Raw genomic sequence first — 25970 nt, 5'->3', positions numbered from 1 at the left:
TCCTATGTACCTAGTTTCATCTTTTTTCTTGTGACAGTTATAGATGAGCACGTATGGGTCTTCATCACGCAAGAAGGTAGCAGGATTGATGGTGGTGGGTTTCTCAAACTGGACTCAAGGATGAGCCAGAAGTAGGGCCTCGTACTGGGTCGTATAGTCCTTAGACAACAAGTGGTCTGATGTTCCTCAAAGGAGGGCCTCAAACACATCATGGGGTGCTATGTATATAAAATCTTAACCCAGAGTTAACTTGTTTGTCTGTTTTCATTAGACTAGCTGTAGCCACCACAGCTCTTAGACAGGTGGGCAATCCTGTGGCTGCAGGGTCTGATCATTTGGACAAGTATATCACAGGACATTTCCATGGCCCCAAAGTTTGGGTTAAATGTCTTTTGTTTCATAAAACAAATAGATGAAAAGGTTTTGAGACATCTGGAAGTGCTAGGGCTGTAGCTGAAGTCAAGGCTGATTTTAAAGCCTCAAACACCTGTTTTGTTCATTTTCAGTCCAGATTAGAGGCTCAGTGCTCTGCTTTGTGCTGGTGTATAGAGGCCTGGCTATTTCCACAAATTCTGGTATCCAAAGGTAGCAATACCTAGCTGCACCTAGGAACTCTGGGACCTGTCCTTTAGTCTTTGGAGTTGGGATCTGAAGGACAGCAGTAACCCTACTCTGAAGCTGGCTCTTTTTTTATCTCCCCTCAGCTGGTAGCCAAGATAGGTAGCCTCTACAAAGTAGGGCTTTCTTAGATGACACTCGGTAGCCCGAGGACTGTAACTCTGGCAGCAGTCCCTTGGTGACCCTTTTATAATCTGTTTTCCTGAGGAAACCTCTGAAGGAAGGACAGGAGGTCAACACTTATTGTGTCATCAGACAGGGTTGGCACATTTTTAAATCTTTGCAGTAACCTGGTCCATGTAAGTTGCCCATTGTAACTTCCCTCTGCATTTGTCTACTTAAAAGCAAAGATGGGTTAACTCACCTCTGCCAATGGGAGATTGATGAGTGCAACTTTTTGGTCCAGACTCATGAGAATCAGATGTCCTAGGTTTCCTCACAGGCAGGAGAAGTGTATTCCAGGGTGACTCGCAGGGCACCAGGATGCCTGTCAATCCAAGTCAGGAAATATTGTCTGCAATTTCTCCTTTCATTTTTCTAAGTCATTGGGTGTTGCTTAATCTGGATGAGGGCAGCTGAACTGGCTAGTTGAACAGTTATAGGAACTTGGTGTTGGACCAGTCCTGGAGGGTTGGTTTCTGCCCATACCCCAGGAATCTTTTTTGTCAATCTGAGAGACAGTCCAAGTGTATCTTTTGATTGAAGGCACAACTTTCAGCTAGGACATATTCTGCTGACAGAGGATAAGACACTAAAATTTTGCTGGGTATCTGTAAGTCTAACCATACCTCATCATCGGAGAAGGTGATGGTGGCTTTCAGTTTATGCAAAAGGTCTTGTCCCAAGCAGTTCTCTGTTGTTAAACACTCTTTGAGTTACCTCCAGCAACTGGGACCTACCTACACCTTTAACTTTTTTTTAAAAGATTTATTTATTTATTATGTATACAGTATGTATGACTGCAGGCCCGAAGAGGGCACCAGATCTCATTACAGATGGCTGTGAGCCACCATGTGGTTGCTGGGAATTGAACTCAGGACCTCTGGAAGAGCAGTCAGTGTTCTTATCCTCTGAGCCATCTCTCCAGCCCCACCTTTAACTTTTATAACTTTTTTTCTAATATCTGGGGCCAACTGGGTGACAAAGGAAATCATTTTAGCAGCTGTTTTTAATCCTTTAAAAAGGGACCCAGTGAAAATTGTTTAAAGTCTCCTTGGTCAGTGTTGGACACAAGGGAAAATCTGTTCTGTCCAGGCTATTGTCTGGCAGTGATCCCCTGCCCAGCCCAGGGGCAGTTTCTTTCATAGAATGATGAGTTTTGAGTTTTCCAATTAGGGATCATTGATTGAAGAGGAGACATAAATCATGAAAGAGTAGAACTTTCTCTTTCCTTCGGTCCCGGCTCAGGGGAACGTTATCCCATTCTCAGTGAAGGGAATGCTCACCTATGGGAACTATTTCTCCTTCCTGTGTGCATTCTGCTTAGATGGCAGGGGACCCTGGATGAGAGGCCTTGACCCCTCCACACAGGGACCAACCCTGACCTTGAGCACGAGTCAAGCAACAAAACGAGCAAGTGCTTCCCACTCCTGGAGTGGGACAGATAGGTGGAGGGGTTTTGCATCTGTGTGTGTGTGTGTGTGTGTGTGTGTGTGTGTGTGTGTGTGTGTGTGGTCTCTTAGCAAGCTGGCAGAGACAAAAGTATTCGGGTCCCCAACAGGAGGGGGCACAGGTCTTAAGCCAGGGAGTTCTCATACTATAGAAAGACACTGGTCAATACAGGGAAACAGAACTGACAGAAACCCATAGAAACACACACATACACATGCGTACGCACACACACACTCACACACATACAGGCACACACACGGGCACACACGAGATATGGGGGAGAACCAAGGGTGTCCACCATACATTCATACACCTGGACAGGGGAATTCAGTGATGTCTCGCATAGTTCCTGGACACTGGGTCAGTAGCTACATCCCACTTCTCCAATCTGTCCAAACACAGGTGCTTTAGCCAGATTTACCTCCACAGGTGACTTTCTAACTTTTTCCATTTGGTGTGGGGGTGTCAGACCCCTCTGAAGCATTAGGCAGTGAATGATCAAAGGGAGCCCTGGGGACCTGGACTATCTCAGGTTGCATACCCCTTAGAAGTCCCCTGACCACTGCACTCTCCCTCACTCCAAGGGGCTCTCAGACACTCAGTGTCTCAAGGTCTGGTTTCTTGGGATTTCAGTGGGACCTCCAGAAATGTTGTGGGGCATTCACCAGAGAAGATTGCTCGAGCATGGGTTTAAGCCAATAGAAAGTCTTTGTCAGCCAGCTGGCAACTACACGGGATGTTCAGGATCCCAGTGTAGCCCTGAGGCTTTCTCAGGGTGAGCTGTAAAGCACAAAAACCTTGTTCTGGGTGGACTTACTTCAGTTAACAAGAACAGTTAGCCAGAAGCAGAACTATAAAAGCCAAAAAGCAAGATTAGTACATTTAGAGACTTTCCCAGAACTATGGACGTTGATGGATTACGTCTTTGTTGTCATTTTGGCTGGTGGTGCTGCCTTAGGTGCTGAGTTTTATAGCCTGAATGTTACTTAAATCCATTCTCTCCCATGGCCCAGACCTACAGACCAGGGACAAGAGTCCAGGGCAGTCCTATGAGTGAATGTGTTTTGCCACCAGGCTGCAGGCTACTTGACCCCTCCCACCCCAGTGACTACTACAACTACCAAGCTTGTCGTTGGTGTGCAAGTATTTATAACTCAGACCCCAGCAAGCTTCCAGTTGAAGGAGGCCTACCTTTAAAACCCTTCCAGGTGGACCCTGTGCTAGTAGGACAGAGGGATAGTGGTGGCTAATAGCTCAGGGTATAAGAGACTTTGGGAAGATGCCACAAGGGAGAAGCCCAGCGTCCTCACTCGGACCCCAAGGACAATAGTCACTTCACCCCTGTCAGAATGCACCTCTGGATCGCTCTAGCAAGGCAAGCAGGGTTGATTTTGCCTCTTCCTGAGAGCCGGGCCTGACGATGGGGGAGAAAACTCAAAAGAGTGTGAAGATCGCCCCTGGAGCTGTGGTGTGTGTAGAGAGTGAAATCAGAGGTGATGTGACCATAGGCCCTCGGATGGTGATCCACCCCAAAGCACGAATTATTACAGAAGCCGGGCCAATAATCATCAGTGAAAGTAACCTGATAGAAGAGCAGGCCCTCATCATCAAAGCTCATCCAGATAATATCATCCCAGACACTGAAGAGCCAGAACCCAAGCCTATGATTATTGGCACCAACAACGTGTGTGAAGTTGGCTGTCATTCCCAAGCCATGAAAATAGGAGATAATAATGTCATTGAGTCCAAAGCATACGTAGGCAGAAACATCATCTTGACCAGCGGTTGCATCATTGGGGCTTGCTGCAACCTAAACCCTTTTGAAGTCATTCCTGAGAACTCGGTGATCTACAGTGCAGACTGCCTGTGAAGGGTGCAGACAGAGCGGCCGCAGCCTCAGACACTGCAGCTGGATTTCTTGATGAAAATTTTGCCCAATTACCACCACCTAAAGAAGACGACGAAGGGAGCCTCAACTCCTGTTAAGAATTAAGAAGTTGTCGAAGTAGTGATCTGTCTTTGCTGGCTTTTGAAAGCGCCGGGAGTTTAACGTCACATTGACTTTCTGTTGGAAACTTGAGTTATGGAGAGAGGTGGGTTCCCCTGTAACTACCTTTATAATTTATGTGGAGTGTATTGTTTCTTGTCCTTGTGGTAATTTATAGACTCAGTTGTTCTTTTGTGATACAAAATATTAGCCATGCATTTGTTATATAAAGACCATCCATGATGACATGTCATGTTATGTGTTTATATGCTAATGTAACCATAACTAAATAAAAGTTTGGCTACTTGAAAAAAATGCACCTCTGTCATGGACACCCAGCAAAGCACAGGCAGCTGTATTCACTTGTAAAGGCTCCAGTTTTTCAAACCTGAGCCAGGAGTAAGATAGGAGATGAGAAGAACTGCCAATACCTTTGATTCTTCTTTCCTTGGACACAAGCCAGGGCCTTCAGGTACCCAGCCATCTGGGTTCAGGTGGATGCTGCTGCACAACTTCCACACTGCATACCACCAGGGGGCAGCATTCATTCACAACCTCTGCTGAAAAGGCAGGATGCCCAGGAACAGGATTTGGGAACAAGAACATATCAAAAAGAGAAACATCCCATCCTACCTGCTCCCTTGCCTGCCAAGCCCAGGGCTTGGGCCCCCACCCTAACCGTCTCCTAGGCAATTCCAGGCAACCAGTGTGAGATATCTCAAGTTCTGACTCAATCTCTCTCTTCTTCTAGCCAACCTAACACTTCAGTCTAAATTAAGCACATGTGTGTATGTCTTCCTTTTTACCAAACAATATATCACTTCAAGTACACCTCACGCATTTATAATTAAAGTTTCTGCATTTTCTTTCTATTTACATAAATTTAGTATTTGCAGAGAAATTTTGTGTAGGTATTAACCAACAAATGGAATGGGAACCTTTATGCATTAAATCATGCATATTATCATTCAAGTTAGCACTAGTCTTGGCAAGCACAGAGAGCAGCTCCCCTTTCTCCCTCTAGGCATGTTCCTGGGCTGAAGGCTGGGATGGCAAGATGGCCATCCTCTGATTTTGTGTTGGGGAAAAGCACTCAAGCGGTACTTTCCTCAGATGTGGCGTCTTCTGTATCATTTGCTCCCTGATGTTTTCAGCCTTTTCTCCTACATCCACTGCTTGGCTCAGATAGGTGGCTGTTTTCTTTCTCCTCCCCTCTAAAATCTCACTATGTAGCCCAGGCTGGCCCCCAACTTGCCACAATCTTCCTGCCTCAGTCTCCCAAGTGCTGGGATTACAGGAGTGGTGCACTACATCCAGATGCAGCTAAACATCCTTTAAACAGTAATCTAAGGAGTTTCCTGGAATCTGCTTAACATCCCACTGTTTGGCTAAGAAACAACTGATTTCAAACAGTTTTTTTATACTTCTTGTCTTCCTTTTTCCCTTTTATTTTTCTTGAGATTTCCTTGAGTAGCTCTGAACTCAAACTCAAGAACTTCCATCTCTGAAGGTAGGGATTTCAAGCACAGGCCAGCAAGTCCAGCCTGTCTTTGATGAACCTTTATTTCCATTTCACTATACTCTCCAATAACTGTTTCATTTTATTTCTTTTTATTTTAAATTCATTGATTGTCCTTCTGAGTCTGGGTTGCCTCACTCAAGATGATATTTTCTAGTTCCATCCATTTGCCTGCAATTTTCATGATGTCATTGTTTTTTTCTGCTGAAGAGTATCCCATTGTGTATATGTACCACATTTTCTTAATCCATTCTTTGTTTGAGGGGCATCTAGGTTGTTTCCAGGTTCTGGCTATTATGAATGATACTGCTATGAACATAGATGAGCATGTGTTCTTGTGGTGTGATTGAACATTCCTTGGGTATATGCCCAAGAGTAAAGTTTTCTTTTTCATTTTACATACCAATTCATGTCCCCCCTCTCTCCCTTTCTCCCGCCCTCTAACTCCCCCAATCCCACCCCCATCCACTCCTCAGAGAGGGTAAGGCCTCCCTTCAGGAGTCAACAAAGTCTGGCATGCTAAGTTGAGGCAGAATCAAGCCCCTCTGCACCCCTCCGGATATTTATATGAAGTTTTGCCACTACCAAATCTGTGTACTGTTGAAACTGATGTTTTCCTCTCCCTCCTTTCAGATTCCTAACTGCCCACTTTGTGGTTGGACCTTGAATGGTAAATACATTGTAATTTGAAGGGTAGGGGCATAAGCTCCAACTTTGATATTTAAATTTATTTGGATTTTTCTCAGTGGTCCCCAAAGGTCAACATTTTGGCCTCATAATTGTATGTTTTGTTACAGCCAATTCAACCACACGTGAACCAAACAGGTCTAACATGATTTTGCTGGCCAAAGGCCAGCTAGACTCAGCTACACTGTCTTTCACCTCACAGGATTCGAATAATGCTGGCTTTGAACTCACAAAGATCTACCTGCCTCTGCCTCCCAAGTGCTAGGATTAAAGGAGTCTGTCGCCATGTCCTTCTTGCTGCTTTAACTTAGCTTTTCTATACTGAAGTCAAAAGAGTTTTGTTGTAGGGCTTGACTGACCTGGTTCTTACCAAGGACTCTGTAATTTTTATTGGACTAGAGTCACTTAGCTTCTCTAAGAATCGGTTACACCATCAACAAAACGGTGTATTGAGAATTCCACCTAACAGCCTTGGGGAGATTAAATGGAGTTATGCATGTGAATTGGGAAGCACTACTCCTTAGTATTTGTTACCACTCAAGGAAACTCACTTAATTTACCAAACCTAGTGCACAGAACTTAAGCCATTACCCTTTTCATAATTTTTGGCAGTCTGTCTTTCATGCTGGGATCACAGTAGCCATTTGTAAAGATTTTCACAGAAAATTTGGGCTGTAGTTGTTATTATATTTTTGGAAAATTTAGGGTGTGTGTGTAGTTGTCCACTATTGTAACTAAGAGACATTAGACACAAAAATACTAATTAGAGTTAATGGTCACAGCCAAAGCTTATTTTCCATAAATATAGAGAGAGATGTAGAGAATCTTATGGTCCTGAGTAGTAAACTGCATTAAGTATGGGATGCCTATCAATTGATATAATACTTATAAATTTGAGATATGGTCAAGATTTCTCCAAACTGTACTGAAAATATTGCCCCATAGTTTTCATATGTGATGAATAGTCAATGTACTTTGATAGGCATTTTTGGTAGTGGGAATTTTCCACAACTTGGGATGGTAATTGACATTTATGTTTGAAACCTTAAAATAATCACATATTTTTATAATTAATTAAATTTCTCAGAATGAATCTTGAGGAAATAATCAATAGAAATTTATAAAAAAGATAATGATCTGAATATTATATCAATTGAGCAAATGAAAGATTTCTAGATTAGTAAAAATAATTCAAGTGAATTATGTTATACACATCTGATTGAATTCTTTAAATCCACTTTAAAATAAATAAACACATCAAAAGCTTCAAACTAGGACTCTCAGTCAGTCTAAATCTCTAAGCTAAGCTACTTAAAGGCTGAAGCAGGAGAATCACAAGTTCACAGCCAGCCTGGGCAACTTAGAGAGCCCTTTTCCAAAAGAAAAGGTAAAAAGAAATTCTTGGGGATATAGCACAGTGGTAGGGTTCTTGTCTAGCATATAGAAGGGCATAAATTCAATTCCCACAACTACAAAAAGGCTCAAAGACCAATATTAAGTAAAAAATGATTCCTAAGACATTTTTGCAATTTCAATTTTGTATAAGTATATGTATATATACTAAATACTAGTGGGGATATTTGGGTGAAGAGGTTACAGGGTGTTTTGTTTTACTCTGAATTTTTGCTTCATTAAAATATAAACAAAAAGATAACTTTAATAGTATGTAATGCACATACTATACACTATGAAGCACTGCCCGGCTGTTTTTAAACTTCACTACACAAGTATTTTTCAAGACTAATACCCATGTTTCCCTGTTGCCAATAATTAAAAGTTTTCCTGTATGCTTGGTGTTAAAATAGTTTAGTCAAGCATTTTGAATGTAGAAGTTTGACAAGACACTTAAAATGGGAACTGAGAGGTACATACTTTGAAAACCCAGTTGATTGTTAGATTATTTGAATATGAAATGTTTTTCCTCCACTAAGTACTCAGGTATAAGCTTTATATTGGATCTCAGTCTTTAGCCTAGGTTGGCCAACAATGGCTTCAGACTCACAGCAAACCCTCTGCCTTATGTAGGATTCCAGGCATGAGCTATCATGTCTGCCTTGGTACATTTAATAAAAACTGAGTTTTCCCTTAGTACTGAGGGGTAAGCCTGTTGCTCATTAGGAAGGAAGAGGGCAAATGTGTGAACTATCTAGCCTTGGAGAAAAATCTAAAGCAACAACTTTTTGAAAAGACAAATTAACAACAAGCCGTGTTTCGCTAATTTAAATAATAAGTCTGTGCCCTATCAATTTATCTAATCGGCATATAGTTTATAACCTGAAATGGCCACACTGTAGTAGTTTCATGCTCCAACTAGCTTAGACTATTTGTGAGCAATTGGCAGTACAGGAGATGGAAGCGAGAGTGAAAGAAAGGGCATGGGCCGTAGGGCACAGAGTTCACAAAAGAAGGAAGGACCTATATGACAAGATCTTTAAGTCCCTGAAAAAAGAAATTGAAGAAGATCTCAGAGGATCTCAGAAAATGGAAAAATCTGCCATGCTCATGGATAGGCAGGACTAACATAGTAAAAATGGCAATCTTACCAAAAGCAATCTACAGATTCAATGCAATCCCCATCAAAATACCAACACAATTCTTCACAGACCTAGAAAGAATAATACTCAACTTTGTATGGAAAAACAAAAAACCCAGGATAGCCAAAAGAATCCTGTACAATAACACAACCTCTGGAGGCATCTCGATCCCTGACTTCAAGCTCTACTATAGAGCTACAGTAATAAAAACAGCTTGGTACTGGCATAAAAACCGACATGTGGACCAATGGAATCGAATTTAAGACCCTGATATTAATCCGCACACCTATGAACATATAATTTTTGACAAAGAAATCAAAAGTGCACAATGGAAAAAAGAAAGCATCTTCAACAAATGGTGCTGGCATAACTGGATATCAACATGTAGAAGGCTGCAAATAGATCCATATCTATCACCGTGCACAAAACTTAAGTCCAAGTGGATCAAAGACCTCAACATAAATCCAGATACTCTGAACCTGCTAGAAGAGAAAGTAGGAAGTAGTCTTGAACGCATTGGCATAGGAGACTACTTCCTAAATAGAACACCAGTAGCTCAGACACTGAGAGAAACAGTCAATCAATGGGACCTCTTGAAACTGAGAAGCTTTTGTAGAGCAAAGGATACGGTCAACAAGGCAAAGCGACAGCCTACTGAATGGGAAAAGATCTTCACCAACCCCACATCCGACAGAGGACTGATATCCAAAATATATAAGGAACTCAAGAATTTAGACATCAAAATGCCCAACAGTCCAATTAAGAAATGGGCTATAGAACTAAACAGAGAATTCTCAACAGAGGAAACTCAAATGGCAGAAAGACATTTAAGGAATTGCTCAACATCCTTAATCATCAGAGAAATGCAAATCAAAACAACTCTGAGATACCACCTTACGCCTATCAGAATGTCTAATATCAAAAACACTGAAGACACCTTATGCTGGAGAGGATGTGGAGCTAGGGGAACTCTCCTCCACTGCTGGTGGGAATGCAAGCTTGTACAACCACTTTGGAAATCAATATGGCGCTTTCTTAGAAAATTGGGAATCCATCTCCCCCAAGATCCAGCTATACCACTCTTGGGCATATACCCAAGGAATGCTCAACCACACCACAAGAGCACTTGTTCAGCTATGGTCATATCAGCATTGTTTGTAATAGCCAGAACATGGAAACAACCTAGATGCCCTTCAACTGAAGAATGGATAAACAAAATGTGGTACATATACACAGTGTAATACTACTCAGCAGAGAAAAACAATGGCATCATGAGGTTTGCAGACAAATGGATGGATCTAGAAAAAATCATCCTGAGTGAGGTAACCCAGACTCAGAAAGACAAACATGGTATGTACTCACTCATAGCAGGATACTAGATGTGGAACAAGGATGACTGGACTGCTACTCATATCACCAGGGAGGCTACCTGGAAAACAGGACCCCAAGAAAGACACGGGGATCACCCAATGACGAAGAAATGGAAGAGATCTACATGAACAGCCTGGACATGAGTGGGGGTAATGAAGGGCGAGGGTCGAGGGAAAAGAGTTTGGGGGAGTGGGACATCCCAGCTGGATCAACAACAGAGAGGGAGAACAAGGAATAGGAGACCATGGTAAATGAGGACCACATGAGAATAGGAAGAAGCAAAGTGCTAGAGAGGCCCACAGAAATCCACAAAGATGCCCCCACAACAGACTGCTGGCAATGGTCGAGAGACAGCCCGAACTGACCTTTCTGGTGATGGGATGGTCAAACACCCTAATTGTCGTGCTAGAAACCCCATTCAACTACTGAGGGATCTGAATGCAGAGATCCATGGCTAGGCCCGGGGTGGGTCTCTGGGAGTCCAATTAGCGAGAATGAAGAGGGTTTATATGAGCGAGAATTGTTGAGACCAAGGTTGGATAAAGCAGAGGGACAAATAGCCAAAGGAATGGAAACACATGAACTATGAACCAATGGCTGAGGGGTCCCCAACTGGATCAGGCCCTCTGAATGGGTGAGACAGTTGATTGGCTTGATCTGTTTGGGAGGCATCCAGGCAGTGGGACCAGGTCCTGTGCTCATTGCATGAGTTGGCTGTTTGAAGCCTGGGGCCTATGCAGGATCGCTTGGCTCGGCCTGGGAGGAGGGGACTGGACCTACCTGGACTGAGTCTACCAGGTTGATCTCAGTCCACGGGGAACGCTTTGTCCTGGAGGAGGTGGAAATGGGGGGTAGGCTGGGGGGAAGGTGAGGGGGGCCGGAGGGGGGAGAACAAGGGAATCCGTGGCTGATATGTAGAATTGAATTGTATTGCAAAATAAAAATAAAAATAAAAAAAATCACGACTGGCCAGAGGTGGTGATGCACACCTTTAATCCCATCACTTGGGAGGCAAATGCAGGTGGAAATCTGTGAGTTCATGGCCAGCCTGGTCTATAGTGAGTTCTGCAGGACTGCACAGAGAAGCCACGTCTCAAAAAACAAAACAAAACAAAATAAATAAAAAAGTAAAAACTGGAGAGATGGCTGAGCAGTTAAGAGTGCATGCTGCTCTTCCAAAGGCTGCAAGTCCAACTGCCAGCACACAACTGCCTATGCTCCACAGAATCCATGCTCTCTGGTCTCTGCAGGTACCTGCACACACATGGCACACACTCATAAAGACACACATAGACACATAAATAAAAATAAAAATGCTTTTAAAAGAACCATTTTTCTTTCTCTTCATAGTCATTCCTGGAGCTCAAGGATTCAGCCATTATCACCACACTCCCCAAACAATTCCTGCCTAGAAACACAAAGGCTCAGATTTCCTAGGCTAGAGTGGGAATATAGCTCAGTTATAAACTATATGTTACATACTTGAGCTACTGGGTCCAATTCTAAGCACTATACAGAAGAGAAAAGTAAAGAAAATAATCAGAATCCCTCCCAGGCTACATTATCCACACAAGACCCACAGTACATCACTAGGGTTCAGAATCCATAGGCTGAGGCTGGGTCCAGTGGGAGAGCCTTTGCCTAGCACACACAAGGGCCTGGGTGTGATTCCTGGCACTGGAGGGGAGGGCAGGAAATCTACATGAACGAACCAGCTCACTACTAATAAAAAGTGTGTTATATCATGGCACTTCAATTCTAAAACGGCAGAGAAAATACGTACTTAAATCAGCAATAAATAGTTAAGAATCAGAAGCAAAGAACAAGAAGAAAAAGACATGCAGAATAAAGTCAATCACAAAATGCCTTCTGGGAAAATGTAAACATGGTTGAGAAATTCAATACAGTTAAGTTGCTGGAACAATCGAAACAAGACAAAGAAGGCATCAGTGGGACTCCAAGACACACAACACCCTGAGAGATCCATGACGACAGCATAGAAGAAGGAGAAGAATCAAGTACTAAAGGTACAAAATATGCTTTTAAAAAACCTCATAACAGAAAACTAACTTCTCAGTGCTGGAAAGAGAGAGTTCAATCCAGATGTGAAGTGCTTAGAACACCAAGAGACAGACCAGGAAAGAATTGGCCCTCCTCACAATTAGAACACTAAAGACACAGAACAAAGACAGCATCTCAGCAGCAGCCAGACACACCATGTCCCATAGGGCAGAATGGCAGTATGGCAGCAGATTATTCGGCTGCAACTTTACAGCCAGGAGACCCGGGCAGATGCATTTCAATTCTGACTCAACTGCCAACTCAGATGACTATAGCTAGCAAAGCAGTCTGTTGTAACTGAGGGGAAAATACACACTTTGCATGATAAAAAATAAACAGACTACAGGAATGCATGAGCACTAAGCTAGCTCCATAGAAAATACTTACAGGAATCTTTTGGACTGAAAAGAAAAACAAATTCCTCCACAAATCCACAGCAAAGAATAAACACAGTAGGATAGTAGTTAAGCAAGAGGGGGAAAAAAAAAACCCTACAAAATCAACAAATGGCAGGAATTAACACCCACTTTTCAACAATAACTGAGTATTAATGGTCTCAATTCCACAACCAAATTTCAGGGGTTCCCATACCACTGGGTCTTTGAAAACCTGCAATCACACGCACAGACCTACATACAGGCATGGGCGCACACAATTGAAAATAAAAATAAATCTTTGGAAAAAAGGGCACAGACTAGTAGTAGATTGCATCAAATGACAGGAAACATCTACTTGATGCCTCCAAGAAACAGATGTCACTACAAAGGCAGATGTCACCCTAGGGGGAAAGAATGGAAAATGATCCAAGTAAATAGGCCTAGGAAACAAGCAGGTGCCAGTGTTCCAATAGCTAATGAAACAGACTTCCAACCAAAACTAGTGAGAAAATATAAAGAGAGTCACTTCATACTGACTAAGGGAATGTAAGAGGACTTTATGATTCTAAAAGTATGCCTCAAGCAAGTGCACCTGATTTCCTAACAAATAATATTAGATTCAAGCCAGATTAAGTCTAGCCCAATACTAGTGGGTGACGTTAATACCTAAATCTCACCAACTGATATGTCTCCCTAACAAAAAAATAAACAGAAATATGCAAATTAAATGATATTATAGATCAAATGGACTTAACAGACATCTACAGACTAGTCCATCCAAACTCTGCAGAATACATATTATTCCCATGGAACTTTCTTCAGAATAGATCCCATATTCTGAGACAAAGCAAGTCTCAACAAATACAGAAAAACAATTCCTTGTGGTTTACCTGATCAAAATGGAATGAAACTACCGGAGGTGGTGGCACACCCTTTTAATCCCAACACCCAGGAGGCAGAGGCAGAGGGATCTCTGTGAGTTGGAGGTCAGCCTGGTCTACAAAGTGACTTCCCAGACAGCCAGGGCTGTTACACAGAGAAACCCTGTCCCAAAACACAACAACAAAAAAGCCAGAGAGTGTGCAAATAAACGATACATATGAGAGCCCTCAAAAATGAAGGATAAGCCAAACCCCAAATCAGGAGATGGAAAGAAATCAAGATCCATGCAGGAATTATTGAAATGGAAACAAAAATAACAATAAAGAATCAATGTACCTAGAAGTTGGTTCTTTGTAATGTATGATTAGTCAGACTGATCAAAAGACAAAGATAAGAACATTAGAGACTCAGATTAATAAAATTAAAGATAAAAGGAGAGCCACTGCAACAGATACCAACAAAATTCAGAAAATCATTAGGTTTTATCTTGAAAATAGGCATCATAAATTTAAAAAAATACAAATAAAAAATAACCCCAAATTTGCCAGTTAATTTTTTTTGAGACAATGTCTCTCTATGCATTCTGGAGCTCTCTACATTGACCAGGCTGGCCTTGAACTCATAGAGATCTAGCTGCCTCTGCCTCCCAAGTGGGGGGATTCAAGGTGTGTGCCACTGCTGCCACCACCACCTGGCAGTTAACTTTAAAAAGAAAACAACAACAACAAAACTCACAGTGTCAACCTGGAACGAAAGCCTAAGGAGGAGCACACACTTGGACCGTCTTTCTCTCCTACAACTATGAGAAAGCTCACCTCCAAGTGGCTGTGAGCATCACTCCCACAGTGCATCACATAGAGCCTCAGCTGTCTGGCTCTCCCAACTAACCCCTCCCTCCCTCCCTCATCTATGATTGAGGACTACAGAGCCTTACACTGGGCCTTTAGCCCTCCATGTACAAACACTGACTCTACCACAGTGCAGATAAACTTCTGTTCTTGGAGTCTGAGGGGAAGAGCTCATAAACTCAGGGTTGCACCGACATTCTCTAAAGCCGAGGACATGTCTTATGCACCAGTTTACTGAAATGCTCTTGTCCTCCTTGTGCTTCTTGGAGAGAAAATCTGGGACTTGGAAATGATTTAACAATTTCTGACAGAACTGAGAACAGAACCTAGGGAACTTCCTATGTGCCAGACGACTGCTCACAAGCTACAGCCCCAGTCCTTTAAAAAAATTCTTTATTTCTTTGTATTAAAACAAAAGCAATGGACTGGATAGATGGCTCAGTGTTAAGAGCACTGGCTGCTCTTCCAGAGGACCCAGGTTCAATTCCCAGCACCCATATGGTAGCTCACAATTGTCTGTAACCTAGCTCAAAGTGATCTACATTCACACAGACAGACATGCAGGCAAAACACCGATGCACATAAAATAAAAATAAATGTATCATTTAAAAACAAAAACAAAACCTAGGATTTGGGCAGTGGTGGTGCCTGCCTTTAATCTAATCGCTTAAGAGGTAGAGGCAACCAGATCTCTGTGAGTTCAAGGACAGCCTGGTCTCGAGTGACTTCCAGGGCAGCCAGGGTTGCAGAGAAAAAAAAAAACCTTTCCTGAAAAACAAACAAACAAAAACCTGGAACCAGTGGGATAACTCAGTTGGTAAAGACTCAAGCCTGATAGCCTGAGTGTGACAGAGGGTCACATATAGACGTAAAGAAAGAACCCAGTACACAAAGTTATTCTATGATTGTCACGTGGTGCCAGAGTATACATGCATCCATACCCACACAAAATAATATCGACAATGCATTTTTATTAAATTACATTTAAAAATTGAACCCAGGCATGATGGTGCAAATCTGTAATCACAAAACCCAGGGGGCAAAGGGAGGGGAATCAGGATCTCAGGGTCTGGCTCTACTACATACTGAATTCAAAGCCAGTCTGAGCTATACGAGACCCTGTCTCAAAAAAACGAACAACAACATTAAAAAAAAAAAAAACATGACTACACCAAAATCTGAAATCTAATTGTTTACTAAGTTTAACATCAAGCTATGCTGACTAGCTCTTGTGGTTGTATGTGTCTAGAAGACCTAAACGAAACACTACTATTTCTGAATCTTCAAACAGCTATGCATTTCAAGACCTAAGTATATGGGAACGAGAACATATATAACACTAGGAAATGCCCATTAACAAACAACCTGTCTAAATAGGTACTGTCAGGGCCAGCAAGATGACTCCGATGGTAAAGGTACTTGCTGCTAATGTCTGTCAGCCTGGGTTCAATTCCTGGATGCAGTGGAAGGAGAGAAACAACTCCTCCAAGTTATCTTCTGACCCACACACGTGGCTCATGCACTTACATACACAATTAGGAACTTAAAGGAAATTTTAAAAAATCTCAACTGAAAACTGTCTCAGCACTCTCCATCAGTCACTCCCCATCAGTCACTCCCCATCAGTCACACCCCCCATCAGCCATTCCTCATCAGTCACTCACCCCCATCAATCATTTCCCCCATCAATAAGTCCTCATCACTCACTCCTCCCCCCCCAAAGTCACTCCACCCCTCAGTTGCTCGCTTATTCTGTGATAAAATACTATGAAAAAGCAACTTAGGGAAGACAAGAGTGTGTTCTAGGACTCAATGTACTAACAGGCAGTCTTGAACTATCAGCCACTAATCTGATCATGTCCACTTAGTTCTAAGCCCATTCTCTGAGCAGCAGTGGTAGGTGGAGGGTGAGGTTCACAGAAATTTTCTACATGTTCTCGCAAGGGTCCTGTGGTCAGTGTGTGTTCCCATCTTTCTCCCATACTCTATTCCCCAATTATCTTGCAATGCTACACAATTCATCCTCCGGTGTCATCTCTATAACCTAGGAGGAACAGGCAGCACGCACATGCATGCAGAAGCAAGCTAAAACTCATTCTACATGCATGCCCTGGAAGCAAGGTTTAACTTCACACGACCTTTCACAACCCTGTTCACAGTGGCTCCCTCGTTCCTCATCTATTGGGCCACACCCACCATTTGTGCAACAAAGCAAATACCACCTACCTCAGCAAGAGGTCATAAAGCCCAGAGCAGTCAGTCAGGGAGGGAAAAGCCTATAGCGCCCATCTGGAGATGAGCGTGAGGACGCAAACCTTGAGGAATGTGGAGAAGCGTGGAGCATGCTCAGAAGGACACATTGACGTCACCCTTTCCTCAGGCCTCTCTTGATGCCTCATCAGTAGTAGACATGACCAAACAATAGGCCTTGAGTGTCGTCATTCCTGGGGCCCCACTTCTCTCTGTGGTTTCGGCCCACTACTAGTCATGGCCCGCAAGGTCCATTGGCAATATATATACGTTGTGAGGAATGAGAATGGTGAGGAGATAGCTGAGGTCTCCACCTTAGAGGCTGCCTTGGCGATGGTGGGTGGCAACCCTAGTGGAGGTGACGCGGGCTGCGTAATGGAACTAAATAACGGGGTCTGCCAGGTCCGTGAGAGCCAAAACGACTCTGAGGAGAGCAGTAGGGACCCGAACTCCTCTTCCTCGGAGCCTCACCAGGAGGAGCCAAGGCCCTCAGCCGAGCCTGTGATTCGGATTCCCAGGCGCCGTTCATCACGAAGGCGACGACGAACCACATTGAAGTTCACACTGGGGCAGGTCGAGGAAATGGAAAAATTGTTCAAAGAAACCCAGTACCCAGATGCGCTTGCCAGGTGTGTATGTGTCTTGCACCAGGAGCTATCCCCAACCTCCCTGTTGTCACAGGTTGAGATGTCCTTTTGTTGTTTCAGGCCCTGGTTTCCTGTCATCCCTCCCTAAGACACTGCTGTCTTCTCCCTAGGTGGTGGGTACAGGAGGGTGCCTTGTGTAGGGGTCAAGGTCAGTATTAGCGTGTAGTGTTGGCCCAAACAAGTGTACATAGTCAACACCACTCATTTCGAGTCATATTTTAATTTCTGTAAAATATTGAGACATGAGTATAGTGTGCCAAAATACTCACTAGTGTAAAGTTCACCAGTGTTAAGGATTTACACTTTGTTGGGTGACCTCCTCACCAGTAGTCTCGTCATCTTTTCAGGGACTGTGTACCTATCCATCAACTCCTTTTGCTTTCCCTTTCCCTTCCCCTGCTGCTGTTTTTTAATTTAGTACAATTTGCTCGGCATACACTTTGGCATTTATTTTTAAGTTTTCATAGAGTGTTAAAATTAAAATCTTTTTTAGAAACTTTTATAAGAGGTGAAACCATTGCAAAAGCAAGACTAGTTCTGAGAATGAAAGTTAAAGGGGGGGTTGAGGGAAGATAGCAATATTAAAAAAGCATAGAAATCATTTATGACTTTGCAGTTCATGTAAAACACGGCATGCTAAACATTTGTGGTTCTCTTTCCACAGGAAAGAACTTGCACAAGCTTTGACTATTCCTGAAGTCAAAGTGAAGGTCAGTAAATCCAAGCAAAGACATTGAACAGTCAATCTACAGCCTTCCTCATGTCTTGGGAAGCCTTGTCCTAGGCACTTTTTTTTATTTAAGATTTTTTTTTCATTTTACATACCAACCACAGTTCCCCTCCTTCCCCATCTCCTGCTCTCATCCCCACCTCCTCCCTGAACTCCCACATCCACTCCTCATAGGGGGTAAGGCTTCCATTGTGAGTCAACAAACCTGGTACATTCAGTTGGGGCAGGACCTACTGCATCAAGGCTGAACAAGGCATTGGGTTCTTGGGGAGTTCCCTAGCACCAGGTTTCTCCCTAAAACCATAATGGCTCTCTTAAGATATCTCTTTCATTGCTCTCCCTTTCCATTCCTACTCCAACTTGGCCAACCAGATCCCTCATGCTCCTATCTCCCAACCCCTCCATTCTATCCCCTACCCAGTTTACAAAGGAGATCGTATCTGTTTTCCCTTCCTGGGGTGATCCATGAATGTCCCTCTATGGGACCTCCTCTTTACCTGGCTTCTCTTGGGTTGTCGATTGTAGCCTCATTGTTCTTTGCAAGAGAGGCTGATGCACTGCATCTCTAGAGAGGCTGACTCACTGCATCTCTAGAGAGACTGATTCACTGCAGTTCTAGAGACTGAAGCACTACAACTCTAGAGTTGATGATGCACTGCATCTCTAGAGAGGATGATGCACTGTAGCTCTAGAGACTGGTGCACTGCAGCTCTAGAGAGGATGATGCAGTGCAGCTCTAGAGAGGATGATACACTCCAGCTCTAGAGACTGGTGCACTGCAGCTCTAGAGAGGATGATGCACTGCAACTCTAGAGAGGATGATACACTCCAGCTCTAGAGACTGGTGCACTGCAGCTACAGAGAGAAGGTGGACACAAGACACAAGAGAAAACACCCATGGTCTCCTGTTTGCACACTCTTGAGTGTGACTTTCCAATAGCCTCGTTTCTGATTTCCTCTTTCCTCTTACAAATGCAAACGATAGGCTTTAGGAATCAAACGGGGAACTCTGACTTAATGTGAGACCACATGAGTCAGCCACTGGGGCTTTATTTGAGTTCATGGAGGCATCAGGATGGTAGTAGGGCTTCTGGTGTTTTGGTTGGTCTTCTATAGACTATACATCCATATAATAGGCAGGGAAAGAAAGGACATGGAGGCACAAATGTACAGTTTGAGAACTTCCCAATACAATGGACCCTCATTTCACTAGGAGCCTGAGAGGATGGTGACATCTAACAGGTTACTGTGACTGTATTTCCATAGCTAGACCATATTTAGGAAGAGCTGATTTATGACCACTTTCCCCACACTGTTGTGGACCATCTTACTCTTTGCCTTTTGAAGAAAGATGGGCTTTAGATGTCCTGATGACACAGCAGGGCCTAGTGTGCCCTCTGTGCTGGACAGGGTTCTGGAAATATAGGTGAAACAATGATATTATTCTTCGTCCTGATCCTGGAGAACATTTTATAGCATGAAAGAATATACTGTTCAGATTTACCATGGGTGGAAGTCATGCTTTCAGCTGAACTCCTGGAGTTGGTAAAGGTTTCGGTGTCCTGTATGTCATTAGGTTAAATTTGTCAACTTTCACAAACACTGGAGGCTGTGATGTCAAACCATTGTCCAGGCCTTCTCTGCCCACCACTTGTTCGCTCTCCTGAAATTTCAAGCACCAACAATCCCATTGGAACCCTTGAATGCTATTTTCTTTCTAAAAATCTCCCATGCTTATTTCTGTTGATTAATTACTTCATACTGAAGATTGCTTTTGCAAACAGAAAGCTGTTCCCGTCCATAGGCCTTTAAAATGTGCTAACATTTGCTGATCTACAATCTCTGCCCAAACAAGAGGAATGGATCACTAGTGAGGAGGGTTTTCTACAGCTGATGGAAAAATGTCAGAATGAAGACTTTCCTTTACCCAGTTACCATATATTGAATTAATATCAAGGAACTGGAACATGTTGTAATCTAAGCTTTCCATCCATTAGAAAAGAAACCACTGAAGTGTCTATACTGCTGGAAAAAGACAAAATCATGGCCTATTACAGAATTTGACAGACAGCTGGTATTTGCTTTTATGAGCTGAATAGAAAGTCAGTGTTATGTGTCTTAAAGTGGTTTTTATCTCTTGGCTCTGGGGTGGAAGCCAATGCTAACTCCAATCCTGCCTTCCTCTAATTTTAGACATGGTTCGTCCATCGGAGAGCAGAAGAGAGGAAGAGTCAGAGGCGTGTAGTAGTACAGAGCACACCTCCTCGTATCGAAAAGGTCCTTCTCATTATCGATAGGGATGACTATCCCTAGAGTGCAATCTTAGTTCAGGAGCTAGAGGGAAATCTGGTGACACCTGTACTCAATGTCCAGCTTCACTAAAATTCAGCACTCATGTTAACAATACAATCATGAATTTCCAAGTTATTTAATTTCATATGCTTCCTGGGGTTTAGTATTCTTCAGATGTACACTCTTCAGGAAATGCCATTTAAACATAATGACACGTTCTATTTTTGGGGGGTGACATTTCTAAGTCATGAGTATTGTTTGCACAGATGACTATTGCCTACACATCGGAATTGTGAAACAGTGGATCACTTAAGCCTTCTTGATTCAGGGTCACTTGATCCTTTGAGCACGGGATTCAGTAGTAACACTGCAAATGGGGAATCTAAGGAGAAGGTGGGCACAGAAAGTATTGATGGTGATGATTACTTTTTATTTGGGGAGGGGTCACAACAATGCTTTCTTTTTTCTTTTAATGAAAATAGATTTTTCTGTCACATACCATATCCTGATTATGGTTTCCCTTCCCCCTACTCCTCCCAGTTCCTCCTCACTCACCCTCCCATCTGGACATATCTACCATTCTGTCATTAGAAAACAGCTCTGATAGGTGGAAGCCACTCACAGGCCATCCTGGGTCCTCAAGACCTGGGCTGCCTAAAGCAGTTGATGGAGGTTGGGTGCCATTATAATGAGCAAATGTGTGGTGGAGAAATGGGAGAAAAAGAGAGACAGAATGGTTCATGTGCTGTGGAAAGAGGTGGAACAGAAGAACCGAAGGTGGTGAGGAGCCGGCTGAGGTAGATGGCTTGCTTGTCACCCAGGGAAGTGATGATTCCTGTGCCTGGGCTGCTTGAAGGTCATGTCTGGGTCCATGGCCTTACTGCAGCCAGGGTCTATGTGTTGATATCCATGGCTCCTGCTACCATTGAAAGCCATGCATATGTCTGGGGTCTGGGCTGTCACCTGGGGCGTGTTGGTGACCCAGGATCATGCTGCCTCTGGGGCCATGCCAATCTGAGTGCCTGTGCTGCTACCCGGGGCCTTGGTGACATCCAGGCCATGTAGCTGCCTATGACAATGTCTGGGTCCATGTCCTACTGCAGCCAGTGCCTGTGTTAAAGTCTGTGTCCTGTGTTGCCACCTAGGCCACATGGATACCCAGGGTCTGTGGCACAACCTGTGGACTTGTCCAAGCCTCCAGAGCCATGCTGATCTGAGTAGCCTATGCTACCACCTGGGGCCTAGGTGTCATCCGGGCCCAAGTAGCTGCTGAGGGCCATGTCTAGGTCCGTGTCCCTATGGCAGCCATGGTCTGAGTTGATATCCATGGCTCCTGTTACCACCAAGGGGCATGAAGATGCCTGAGGTCTGGTCTGCCACCTGAGACCATGCTGGTGTCCCACAGCCATGCTGCTGCTCTGGTTGGCCTGTGCCATCACGTGGGGCCGTAGTATGTCAGGGCCCAAGCTTCAGTCTAGGGCCATCTCTGGGTCCATGGCCCCACAGCAGCCAGGGTCTAAGTTGATGTCCATAGCATCTGTTGCCACCAAGGGCCATGCAGATGCCCAGGGTCTGGTTAGCCACCTCAGACTATGCTGGTGTCTGAGAGCCATGCTACTTGATGCAGGGGCTGAACTGCTCTGAGTGACATGAGCTGAGACACGGGACATGGTAACATCTGGGCCCGAGATGCTCTGGAGGACCACCTCTGGATCTGTGGTCGTACTATAACTGGAGACTGTGTTGACATCTGTGGGCCATGTTACCATAGGAGGCCATGTATGATGAAATCCAAGGGCAGTGCTGAGCCACACCTGCCCTGTGTTGGCCCTAGGAAAGCTGGGCCTGCTCCTCACTAGACACTGCAGCTAGAGTGCTGACCTTGACCCTCACAGGAGAGCTGGCCCCAATGACTCTGGCATGGAGAGCTGGCCCCCTATACTTAGAAGAGTTGGCCCCACCTCTCAACACAGGCATGAGAGAGATGACCCTGATGCCATGGGCATAGGAGAGCTGGTTCCACCTCCACCTGAGGGGGCAGCCTTAGTATCAAGGACTACCAACTCAACTACCACCCAGGTCCATATCCAGGGCCTTGGATTGGCCCACCCTAACATCAACCCCATCTAGGACCTGCTGGAGCATGTGAAGGGACTGGTTCTGCAGATCTCCATGACTAGGGGCAGCCGTGGGATATCAGAGAGGAGTTTCAGTGAGGATCCAGTGATGACGGTGTACCAGAAACCAGAGGCCTTGAACCAGACCAATGACTCATTACAATTTTCATTTTCGGATGGGGCTGATTGAACAAAGGGTATACTGCAGGACACACCGAGGATCCCAGTGCCACTCAAATGAATGAAGAGATGTTGAAGAGGCGGGAGAGACAAAAGAGAGAAGTGGGCTTTTTTGTTTGCGTGGTTGGTTGGTTAGTGGGTTGGTTGGTTTAGTTTGGTATTTTTTATATTTTATTATAGGGGAGGGATGCTGCAAGGGTGAAGGGAGGATATGGAGGACTGGGAAAGGAGCAGATTTGGGGTGCATGATGTGAAATTCCCAAAGAATAAAGATTGTGTGTGTGTGTGTGTGTGTGTGTGTGTGTGTGTGTGTGTGTGTGTGTGTGTGAAAACATACAGGCTTCAAAGGAATAATAATAAAATAAACTATAGCCAAGCTGTTGTGGTACATGCCTTTAATCCCAGCCCTCGGGAGGCAGAGGCAGGCAGATCTCTGTGAGTTCGAGGCCAGCCTGGTACAGTGTGAGTTCCAAGACTGACAGGGCTACACAAAGAAACCCTGTCTTGAAAAGCCCAAAATAAATACATATATACATACATACATACATACATACATACATACATACATGCATACTTAAAACAGAAACTAACATGTTAGAATACAACAAAATAATGTGCGGCCTGGGTCACTCAGAGATTCACTGTGACCATGAATAAATTTAAATTAGGACAGGCTTTATTAAATAAGAACTGGTGATCCCATCCTGCCTCGGACTTCCCTTCTGGAGCACAGGTGAGTGCCCTGGCTTGGCCCGGACCCCATCTCTGGGCACCAGCCACTCCTGGGAAGACCTGCCCAATTTGGCCCCAGGTTCTGGCCACTGGGCAGGTTCCCTTCTAGCCCCACCGGGAAGGATCCCCTTCTCCAAGACCCCCGGCAGACCCTGCAATCTCCACGCCTTGCCCCCACCCCCATCCGCCTGAGACCCCAGGCACTTCCTTAGATTTAGAGGCCGGACCCCAGCTCCCATCCTGCCCCGGACTTCCCTTCTGGACAAGAGCGCCCATCCTACCCTGGACTTCCCTTCTGGACAAGAGCACCCAATCTGCCCCGGACTTCTTCTCTGGACAAGAGCTCCCATCCTACCCCAGACTTCCCTTCTGGACAAGAGCTCCCATCCTGCCCCGGAGTTCCCATTTGGACAAGAGAGCTCCCATCTGGACAAGAGAGAGAGAGACTTCCTGAATCTGTCAGCTCTGTCTGAACCAAGTGTGCTGATAAGACCAAAAACGAACCACAAGGAGATGGGCAGACATCAAGGCAGAAATACATACAACAAAATGAATAGCAATACAGCATCACCAGAACCTAGCCCTCCTCCAACACCTAGACCTGAACATCAAAAATTGGAAGAAGCAGAAGAAAACAGCCTTATGAATGACATCCTGAAGAAGGTAGAGGCTTGTGTAGAGGAAAAGACAAAAAATGGGAAGAACGCTGTAAACAACTAGAGGAAAGGGCAAACAAATTAGAATAAATCAATAAAGTCCTGGAAGAAAACAATAAAGTACTGAGAGAAAATCAAGAAAAATCAATGAAACAAATGAAGGAAACAGTCCAAGACCTGAAAAGGGAAATAGAAAAAATGAAGAAGACACAAACAGAGGGAATGCTGGAAATAGAAAATCTGAGTAAAAGATCAGAAACTTCAGATGCAAGTATAACCAACAGAATGCAAGAGATGGAAGAGAGGATCTCTGGCATTGAAGATACAGTAGAAGAAATAGATTCATCAGTCAAAGAAAACACTAAAGCCAACAAAGTCATGAACCAAAATTTGGGACACCATGAAAAGACCAAACCTACGAATAATAGGGGTAGAAGAAGGAGAAGAATAGCAACTCAAGGGCACAGAAAATATATTCAACAAGATCATAGAAGAAAACTTTCCCAGTCTCTGGGAGTCAGTCACCACTGGCCCAGGGATTGAACCTGAGTCCCCTCAAACTTGAGTAGCAGGTACCTCTACCCTATGTGTCATCTCGCTGGCCTGGATAGATATTTTAATACTAGGTGATGCTAGGCTAAACTTTTCTTGTTTTTTTTTTATTAAACCTTTTTGTTATTGTTGTTGATACAGGGTCTTATATGCAGCCCAGGCTGGCCTCAAATTCACAGAGGGCAGCCCACCTACCCTTCCTTTAAAGTATTCAAGGAATATACCACCATGTCTGGCTACTTAGTGTTTTTCATTGATTGATAAGAATTGCCCATGTTGACCATGTGGTAGTGGCACATGCCTTTAATCCCAGCACTTGGGAGGCAGAGCCAGGTAGATCTCTGTGAGTTTGAGGCCAGCCTGGTCTACAGAGCGAGATCCAGCACAGGCACCAAAACTACACAAAGAAACCCTGTCTCGAAAACCAAAAAAAAAAAAAATCACCTTTACAGATTTACCTTCTGAATTTAGAAAGAACCGGTATAGAATTAGACATCACTAGCTAGTGTTTTGTTTCAAACTTTCTCTGGCATGCTAGCCTTCATATTCTGTAGGAGGGCATTGTGTGAATTCTCTGTCCATTTATTCATTGATATAGCACTTTTTCTGACAGTAAGTTCTAGGTAACAGAGTCTCTCTCTCTCTCTCTCTCTCTCTCTCTCTCTCTCTCTCTCTCTCTCTCTCTCTCTCTCCCTATCTCTCCCTCTCTCCCTATCTCTCCCTCCCTCCCTCCTTCCCTCCCTCGCTCCCTCCCTCCTTCTCCCCCATTCTGATTCTGAAAATTTAATCCAAGACCTTTCACGTGCTATACAAGATTTCTAGCCCTGTGACCATCTTTTGTGAATAAATTTTGTTTCTTACAAAATAAACCTGATTCCTGAACAAAATTATAGTTAGAAGCTGATCTTTACTTGCTGGTAACTTACTTCTAAATAAGCCTTCCTATTTCTGACAATAAGTCTTTAAAAAAGCCAATTATATTCTGGTCTGTGGTTTGTACATGTTAAGGAAGAAATAGCCCTTAGCTGAAAGTTCATCACTGCATAACCCAGTGAATAGGGGTCATTACCTTCATTTAGGGTTTTTTTCACAGCCAAAGCAGAGCTTGTCTTGTGCCATTCCCAAGGTAATTATCACTTTATTATTGCCTATTGGACCATAGCTTGGGCTTTCCTTGCACAGTCCACGTCTATCCACTCTTTCCCCAACTGTGGTGATATATTGTGTTCCCCAATGTATTGTGCATCCTAATAAACTTATCAGGGGTCAGAGGACAGAACAGCCACTAGATAGACATAGAGGCCAGAAAATGGTGGCAC

The 25970-nt window shown here is 43.9% G+C and overlaps 1 protein-coding gene and 1 pseudogene across 3 annotated transcripts in view; both read left to right on the top strand.

Moving 5' to 3' along the window:
- LOC128110123 (homeobox protein Rhox13-like) overlaps nt 1-25970 on the top strand; it is a 198276-nt gene that overhangs the window by 158239 nt on the left and 14067 nt on the right. The window contains exons 1-2 of one of the 3 annotated variants that reach the window (XM_052737943.1): nt 11241-17374; nt 18057-18102. In XM_052737943.1, the coding sequence (XP_052593903.1) occupies nt 16983-17374; nt 18057-18102 (438 nt within the window). In that variant the 5' untranslated portion in view covers nt 11241-16982. Of the gene's footprint in view, nt 1-11240; nt 17375-18056; nt 18103-25970 lie in introns of those variants that run through there. The other 2 variants (XR_008218074.1, XM_052737951.1) reach the window with 2 other exon arrangements.
- LOC128110117 (dynactin subunit 6-like) lies at nt 2278-6362 on the top strand (annotated as a pseudogene).

Source organism: Peromyscus californicus, unplaced genomic scaffold (genome assembly GCF_007827085.1).
Source record: "Peromyscus californicus insignis strain IS unplaced genomic scaffold, ASM782708v3 Scaffold_10__1_contigs__length_136768540, whole genome shotgun sequence".
Lineage (NCBI taxonomy): Eukaryota > Metazoa > Chordata > Mammalia > Rodentia > Cricetidae > Peromyscus > Peromyscus californicus.
This window is presented reverse-complemented; position numbering and strand designations above follow the sequence as displayed.